General features: G+C 41.2%; 1 protein-coding gene across 9 annotated transcripts in view; it reads left to right on the forward strand.

Moving 5' to 3' along the window:
• Nucleotides 1-986: 986 nt before the first annotated feature.
• FBXO38 (F-box protein 38) overlaps nucleotides 987-8,777 on the forward strand; it is a 53,383-nt gene continuing 45,592 nt past the window's right edge. For 4 of the 9 annotated variants that reach the window (XM_029217623.1, XM_029217620.1, XM_029217626.1 and 1 more), the window contains exons 1-2: nucleotides 1,011-1,091; nucleotides 8,055-8,244. In XM_029217623.1, the coding sequence (XP_029073456.1) occupies nucleotides 8,117-8,244 (128 nt within the window). In that variant the 5' untranslated portion in view covers nucleotides 1,011-1,091; nucleotides 8,055-8,116. Of the gene's footprint in view, nucleotides 1,092-1,418; nucleotides 1,611-8,054; nucleotides 8,245-8,777 lie in introns of those variants that run through there. The other 5 variants (XM_029217624.1, XM_029217627.1, XM_029217628.1 and 2 more) reach the window with 3 other exon arrangements.

The following is an 8,777-nucleotide window of genomic DNA, read 5'->3' on the forward strand; positions in this document are numbered from 1 at the left end:
CAGTTAGCAAAGAATGGTGTGGCCGTCAAGCCATCAATCACTGCAGCTGTCCCTGAAGGTGCACCCTAAGGGGAGTCAGGATGGAGAAAAACAGGATTACAGACCCTAGACGCTTACGGTACATATCAAAGGAATGATTTCAATAAGCCCAGATTCTCACATCTTCTCATACATAAAAAAGAGCTAAAGTCACTAATTTGACATGTCTGTTTTTTCTTTAATCAGCAGTAATATTTTCATGTTCGACTACCTGTTTTTGTTTTGCGTTTTGTTTTTGTTTTCTTTTGCAAAATCTCCTATATATCTTGGTTCCTCCCTTACCTCTTCAGAACAGTCCGTCGGAGATATCTGAGAGGCTGTCTCCCGGGCTCAAGTCCTCAGCAAGTGCGCTGAATAAAACATAATTCTCAACTTCCAGGTTGTGCATTTTTTTTCAGTCCATATCCTCTCTGAAGATAATTTTTATAAGGAAAAAAAAAAAAACGGGTTAAACTGACTCCTGCCCATACGTCACGGTGTCAGGGAGTTTTCAATGAGACAATGACGTGAAAACCCTTTGGAAACTATAAAATATTGTAAATTACGTGTAAAGACAATGCCCCAAAAGTAGGGAAGGGCTTATTTAACACTGACATCTTTAACCGCCCCACCCCCCCAAAAAAAAAGATTTTCTGTTTTCAGGTGAACGAATTCTGGAAATATCGCTACTGGAACCTAGCTCGCTACTTTACAAAAGAGAAATGCGAAGACTGAAAGCTCACCCAAAGCCAACAAAAAACAAACCACAGAATCACGAGCATTTATCCGGCGTCCGACGCTAGACGCTTTGGGCGTGGCGCCGCTGTCACGTGAATGAAGGACGCGCCCCCAGCGCGCTCCGAAACGCCACGCTTAACATGGCTGCCGGGTCTGGACATCCGCGCCCCACACCCAGCATGGGCATGGGGAGCGGGCCTAGCCCGGGATACCAACACTCCGGAAGTGCCCGAGGGGCGGCGGAAGCGGAAGCGCCCCGGCGGTGGGGGCCGCGGGAAGTGTATGTTGCTTTTCTCCCTCCCTCCACCACTACAACAAACGGAGGGCTGGCGTAGGTGAGGCGGCGGCCGGGTGGGCCGGGGGCGGGCGGCGGACTGCAGAGCCCGGGGTGCGTGCGGCGGGTGGAGGCGGCTGGATGGGGCTCTGCGGCCCCCGACCGCTCGGGCTCTTGGTCTTCGGCCCCTTTCGGGCCTAGAGCTCCCCGAAGAGCCGGGATTGGGTTTGTGGTTCTTGGCCTTCTAGGCCCTGGTGACAGCGTTTGCCACCTTGCCTGAATCTGGTCCAAGATCCCAGGATACAGAACCCTCCCTGAGTCTTGATTTTCTCAACAAAATGGGGACTTTTGGCCTGGCCAACTTCTGGGACCCCATCCCACTCTGGGCGTCAGAAGTTCCACGATTTTAACGTTAAGTCAGTGTTTAAGCCGGTGTGTTAAGGACTGTAGTCAGCTTACTGAGGAGATGTTCTGAGCAGGACGCAGTGAATACATCTTTGAGAGGCGGCCAGCTAAGGGATCGGGAGCCCGGAGTTCTAGACTTACCTCGTCCACCGACTCACTCTCTGACCTTGCCCAGGTCCGTTACCCTCTCTGTGCCACGGTTTACGTATCTGTAAAACGAAGGTGTTGGATGCTTCTGATCCCCCTCCTAGCTCTAAAATCAGGTTCTCAACTCCCTTTCAAGGAATCTTACCTTAGAGACAGGCCAGAAAAGCATCTCTTCCCTGCATTTTGTGTAGCCAGGAGATGACTTATCAGAGGTGTCTACCATGTTTCTTTCCAGACGCCAAATCGGCCAAGGGCAACTGGCACTTCGTAAGGTTCCTATGTTTCCTGTGTAGTGGAAAGCTCTGTCCTGAAGACTTTGTTTTAGAAACCTATACCAGCAGTGTAAAACACGCAAATGTGAAACATAGGAAACCTTTGTTTTTTATCTTAAAACTGCTATTAAATTGCTGGCTTACCTTCCTATTTCTGGACTGCAGATTTCTCATCTGACAAACGAATAAGTTAGATTAGGTCACAGGTTCTTAATCCCCTTTCCCATAGTCTGCACGAATGAAGAATAAAATAATGGTTCCATAAAGCCATGATTTTCTGGGGGAAGGAAGAGGTGAGGTGTGGAGAGTACATATTATGTAGCCATATAGATTGAAAAATCTGTGCTTGTAATTTTTAACTTTTTTTGACAATTACTGGTCTAGGTTATCACTAAGTTTCTTTCTCTTTAAAATTTGTGATGCTGTGATTCTTATGTCCTCTTTGGGTAAAGAATATAGACTTGTGTGTTTGTTTAAATGACTGTGTGCCTGGAAGTACACACTTTAGTTAAAAAAAGATACACAATGGGAGAAGAAGGAAAAGCTAGATTACAGTAAGGAAAAGTGACATAGTGAAATAAAATTGAACTTGAACTAGAGTTAAAGACATGGATCCTTGTTTCAGCACTGGTATTGATACTTTCTGGGTTTGTGACTTTGGGCAAGGCAGCTTACCTCTCTGGTTCTTATTTTCCTTATCTTGGAAAATGAAAGATTGGACTGGATGACTCCTGGACATTTTCAGTACTATAGTTCTGTTTTCTTATTTGTTTTTTATCTGACCAGCTTGGTGGATGTGGTGCGGCATTTCTTTAGGCAAGAGAGGCTGTTCTAGGAAGTAGACATAGAAGATCTATGATGAGGAATGGTGTCAAATTGACATGCAATATTACATTGATATGAGCAAGCTGAAGCCAATAGAAACTGAAGAAGGGTGTTAGAAACCTGAAGGGCAGGGGAGCCCTTGACCAGATAGGAATATTGAAGACATTGGGAAGTTTTAAATGGGAGAGAGAGATTTTTGGTGAGGTTAATGAAGGGGAATTTAAGTTATAGTAATTGAAGTGGCTGAGTTGTCAGAAACTGTTGGTAGAATCTGTCTCCACTGTGAGACTGTAAGCTTCATGGGAGGAAAGACTTTGTCACCACCTAGCACCTAATAGGCAATAAAAAAGTAGTCGAGTGAGCGGTTGGTTGGATGGACTGATGAATAGATAGAAAATAACAATTCTCTGGAGAAACTCCTTTTTAAAATTTGCTATTAATTAGATACAGAATGGTGAAAATGATTCAGCATTCTGAAAGTTTCATAAAAGAAGAGGTCCCTAAGTTTTCTCATTAGTTGTAAGGTAAGTCGGTTTATCGCTGCCCTATAAAGTATGATAGTAAGAGATAAACACGTACGTTGGAGGGTCCAGTGTGATCTGAGTAAGAGAGTAATTAGTAGAATAAGACAGGGATGAAAGAGGATGTTGACAAGATGGAACAGGTGTAAGAAGATTTCTAAGTTGTGCGTTTAGGGAGTAAAAGAGTAGGTTTATATAGGACTTTTATAGGTATCAACGATTGTCAGAATTGTGTACAATACATGTTAAAACCTCTATAATGAAAGTAGAGAATAAAAAGGAAAATGATTTTTGCAAGCAAGGAAATGTTGGTGCTCCTCAACAAGAGGTTGAAGTAGCCTGGAGGGTTAAGGTTTAAAAGATAGGGAAAAATCTGGGAGCAACCAGAATGAATTAACTTAGTAGACGTTAGTGTAGTCTAGTTTGGGATAGGAGGAGATTTGAACTGGCAGGTTGCAAGGAGAGGAGCACACCTACGTGTTAATGAGAAGGACCTTCCTTACCTTGTTGGGTTTCTCAAGTTTAAAGAATGCTCAGAAACAATTCAGGCTTACTGCTTAGAACATGCTTGGGCCACTAGGACAAAAGCGATGCTTCCTGTGGCTAAGGTCTGCTAAACAGCCAGCCACAGGGTGACTGTAGGAGACCCAGGGCTGCTGTAGGCTACTGTGTGTGAGCCAAATTAGATGGACCACAAGCTCTAATTTGTGAAGGAGGGTGTGGTCAGCAGCAGTTCTATCAGAGCATCGAGAAGTGTATCTCCAAGCACTGGGGCATAGCTCTGGAATGTAGGCAGCCAGCCGAGGTGCAAAGGATTGACTTGATGACAGGTTGTATAGTGTAGGCTGAGAAATCTGAATCCCAGCCTGAACTCTGACACTTAATATATGCCCTTGGCAAGTGACTTATACCCTCTGGTTCTGTTTGTCCATCTAAAAATTGAGGGACCAACCTTGGATAGGGTCCTCTGGATGAACTTCCATGTCTCTGTGAAGCCCCTGAAATTATATATGAGTCTGGGTGTGTTTTGTTTTTGTCTTGGGGGGATGTAAAGCTTTCATCATAGTCTCAGATGGGTTTGTGACCCACAAAAAATTAAGAACTGTGTGACCCTTTAAGTCTGTGAAGGACTCTTCACCTTTTAACTTTCTGGGATTCAAAATGATATTTCTTTGAGGTTTAGAATCTCAGCCTCCAGGACTTGCTGACCCTAAAAAATGACACCTAGTGCTGCAAAATATAGTCTCTGCATATTTATACCCACTTGTTATTTATACTCACCTCTCCCTTACCCTCCATAACTCCTCTGCTAGGCCTGTTCCTATGTGTCATCTTTATCTACTGTTGATAACTGGAATTTCCCTCTCTTCCTCTTTCTACTTGCTGCTGCTTTGGACCTTCTCTACCTTATTGAGTTTCTCAAGTGGTGAGTGGTGATATTTTGGAGATAGGGGTAGGAAGAAACCAAGACACAGAAGACCAGTCATGGCAGTTTTCTATTCTCACCTGCTTTTATCCCTCATCCCACTAAAAGACAAGCAATTGAGGGAGAACATGCTCGTATAAGAGAGACTCCGTCATCACTAGGTCTCCGTCTTTCATGGTGTTTTCTTTTCAAACAGGGATACCAGGCCTCTGTACTCAGTGCCTGGGATGAAATGCTCTCAGCCTAGTCCAGTCATGTATTTCACTTAAGTGATGATGAAGCCAGCTTTAGTTGAAACAGTTGTGTGGGGTTTTTTTGTTGTTGTTCGTTTTTTTTAAGTAGAGTTTGAATGGTGGTGAGGGCAAATAATTGAGTCCTTGAATGAGCCTTTTATCTCCTTAATATTGCCAGGGGCACCTACTTGGACTGGAGAGGACTGAGGAATTTCCTCCAGCTATGGGTCCTGAACTGTTAAAGCCCCTAGATGGAAGATGGCGGTCTTATCCTTTACCCCAATGTTCATCTCCACAAGTCCCTTTCCCACCGAAGCCTTGTAGCAGGGGAGTCACTACTCCACCTGCTGCCAAATAAGTAGCTCTATGACCAAGTTTTCAATTCTAGATGTGATATGGGAACTATGTTACAATTTCACCTAAATTTTTGTTGTAGTCCTCTTAATTTAGGCCCTTTGGTAGTAGTGTTAATGCATAATAGGTTAAATGGATCTTTGTGGGCTTGCTGGAGACTTAACCTAACCTCTCTATAATGTTGTATAATGTCATATCTGTGAGTAAATATTTTTTTAAGTTCTAAACAAGGGAACTGTATATAAACTCAGTGACATTTAAGGTGCAATCTATTGGTTTAAAATTTCAAGTGTATGTTGTGCACTGGAGCTGCTAAATCACACAAAACCACAGTATTGCAAAATAAGGAGCAATAAAAGGTGGAATCATAAGATGAGGGTGGAAATTATTAAGTGGTGTGGATTTGCTGAAGGAAAAGAAAGGGGAAGGGCCAAGAAAGATTTTTACTTAGAGGATGAAATCAAGAACGTGGTATCCATGAACGGTTAGAGTTGTCAAAGGTGAGGGTGTAAAAGGTGAAGCATGTGCTAAATAACATAGCTGGAGAATTAATCCATGGTTGGATTGGTCTGTACTGGTTTATAGCCTTGTCAACGTATTTGAATGCCTCAGTGTAGCTAATTGTTATGTGTAAAGTATGATTGCATTTTTGCCAGGGTTTACAGGCTTGTTTCTGAGATCACTGAGTGCTGTGGTGGCAAAAATAGGAGCGTGAAATGGTTCTTAGCAGCCTTGCAGCTACTGGGCGCATATGGAATAATGGAAAGACTGATGGATATTCACACATCAGACATGTGTGATTTGTTATCACCCAGTGGCAGGAGATTGAGATTCTCTTCCTTTTCCTGGCAGAGACATGATCTATATAATACTATCCAAGTTGCTGTGGGAGAAGCTAATGTTAGTTAAGTCTCACAGGGAGCTCAGAAGAGGAGTTTAGTAGGAGACGTTTTTTCAGAGGACTTAACGTTTAACTAGATTTTGAAGGCAGAATAGTGGTTTTCCAGGCCAAAAAAAAAAAAGGAAGGGAAGGACATTAGATTTAATAGCTTACTAGGAATAAAAGATGAATGTTAAACAAATGGATGAACTGGGATACTGGTGTGGCTGGAGTGAGCAAGTGATAAGAAGTGAAAGATGAGATTGGAAAGGTGGCTTGGTCAGGTTGGAAAGATTTTATCCTCTGCAAACTAGGATTTCTTGTAGGCTGATTTGGCTTCTGTTTCATCATGTGTATTAAATTTCTTTAAAAACAAATTCAGTGAACTGTAGCTCATGTACCTACTCTTTGCAGAATTCCTTAAGTCCATACTACTAACTGCCTGTTGATATTAATCCATACACAATTCTAAAAACTTATTTCTTTGGTTTCCCAGGCCATAGCTGATTAGAAGCAGCAAATTAGAGGTGTGTGTGTGTGTTTGGGTGGAGTGCAGGGAGAAGCAAGCATGCTGACACCTGTCAGAAGTCACAGTGCATAACCTTTCAGTGAGGGAAGAAGAGACCAGAAAACACACACACACACACACACACACACACACACACACACACACGAAATAAAAGAATTCACTTAGCCTTGTAGTTTGCTCCCATATGCTGCTGAAGCAAAGGAACCCCAGAAACTCCATATAGTTCAGGAGTCCTTGAGACTATATTGCAGAATATAATGTATATTCAAATGATAACCTCAGGTCATCAAGAAAAGATTACACTTTTATTGCAACTCTGTAAGAAAATGGAAACATGGGGTCCACTTTAGAAACTTTTGATAGTAACAGATTATAATAAAGAAAAAGCATTGGTGCATAAAAGGGAGCAAACACTGTTTAATCCAGAGATTGACAGATTTGCGACAGCAATTCTTTGTATCACTGTAGCATGATTAAGCTCTGAACTCTACAGTTCTCTCACTTTGAATCCAGATAAGTTTTCCGAATTTTACCAGAGATAATTGATAATGCTGTTTAAAGGACACTGTTTTCACATAGTTCCCTCTTAACCTGATCTGCAAAATAAAACAAACCTCTGGGCAGAAGTTCGCTCATCTGACTTTTATGTTATTTCCCCCACTCCGTTCCTCTTCCTTTCTCTTATTCCTCCCTCACTAAAGCTTATTTTAAAAACAAACAAAACATACATCTGATACATAAGTGAATTAACCTCTGCTCCTTAATACTTATGGGAGAGGGAGAGGGAGAAGGGTTGTTTTATTCTTCCTCTGAAATTGCATGTAAAATTAAGTAGTTTTTTTGGTTATTGCTTTTTGTGGAGAAGGTTAATAGTTTTTTTTTTTTTATCAAATTCATAAAGGGATATGTGACCCACCAGTGAAATCTGATCCCCTCACTTTATAGGTGGGAGAAGGAAGAATTTAAAAGGTGATTCAAGTTCATAGAAGTAGTTTGTGGCAGATCCAGGACTAGAATCCAAGAGTCTTCTCCTTTCTGCTGTGTTGGGGCAGTCCTAGAATCACAAGCTCCTGGAGTTGGAAAGGGTTTTGTTTGTCTAGTTTAATCTTATCTTACATATGAGGAATTTGATGCTTGGAGAAATTGAGTGAATTAGCTAGGAAGCAACAGAGTACGAATAGAATCCAGGACTCCTGATTCCTTGGATTTTTGCTCATTCTAAGTAATTCATTTTTATCTCTACTGCTGTTCAGAAAAAAGATGTTCTGTGCCTTTTCGTGTAGTGTTTTTATTAATTTGAATGTAGTCTGTACCATTGTAATAGCACTACCTTTGTGTGTCTGTATTCTAAAATAAACATTGTTTTACCAAGATAATTTCTGCATCTGGGTTTGGTGTGTTTTAGGCTACTCTAATCACTGCTTGCTTTCAGGTCTTTGAACTCAAGTAACCAAAAGGAGAGATTTGCTCTTTGATACTGGAGATAACGCAGCAATGGGTCCACGAAAGAAAAGTGTTAAAACGTGTCTCATGAACAATGATATTCCTGAAGAAACAATATCAGATGAAACAAAGGACTATATGAATCAACTTTCACATGAAGTGCTTTGCCATATTTTTAGGTAAGATTTTGTTTGGTTGATTTTCACCTACATGGAATGTATAGTATAAGTAGGAGCAAATGCTAGAGCTATGCTGTCCAATATGGTAGTCACTAGCCACATGTGGCATTTAAATTAAATTAAAAATCCAGTATGGCTAGTGGCTACAGTATAGGAGAGTACAGACAGTGAAGATAGAGAATATTTCCTTTATTGGAGAAAGTTTTATTGGGCAGCCATTATCTAGACTGTGTTAACATTCCAGGCTTCTTGGAATTCTTACTGACTGATAGATTTGTTGACTTTTATTATTACAGTACCTTGTGTGTATGATATAAAGCAGTGTTTCTGACTTTTGGATTACAGTCCACAGTGAGAAACACTTTTGCTCTGTGTGCACATAAACGAAAGGAAATGAAAAAAGTTTTGTGAAATAATACCCATCATTGGTATATGCAGTGCACACATTAAAGTTGTTTTGAGGTAAATTTTTTTCAAAATCCTTTTTTAAAACTATATATATATATATATTTTTTTTTTTTTTTTTTTTTTTT

This window comes from Monodon monoceros, unplaced genomic scaffold (genome assembly GCF_005190385.1).
Source record: "Monodon monoceros isolate NGI ecotype Baffin Bay Population unplaced genomic scaffold, NGI_Narwhal_1 Super_Scaffold_12, whole genome shotgun sequence".
NCBI lineage: Eukaryota > Metazoa > Chordata > Mammalia > Artiodactyla > Monodontidae > Monodon > Monodon monoceros.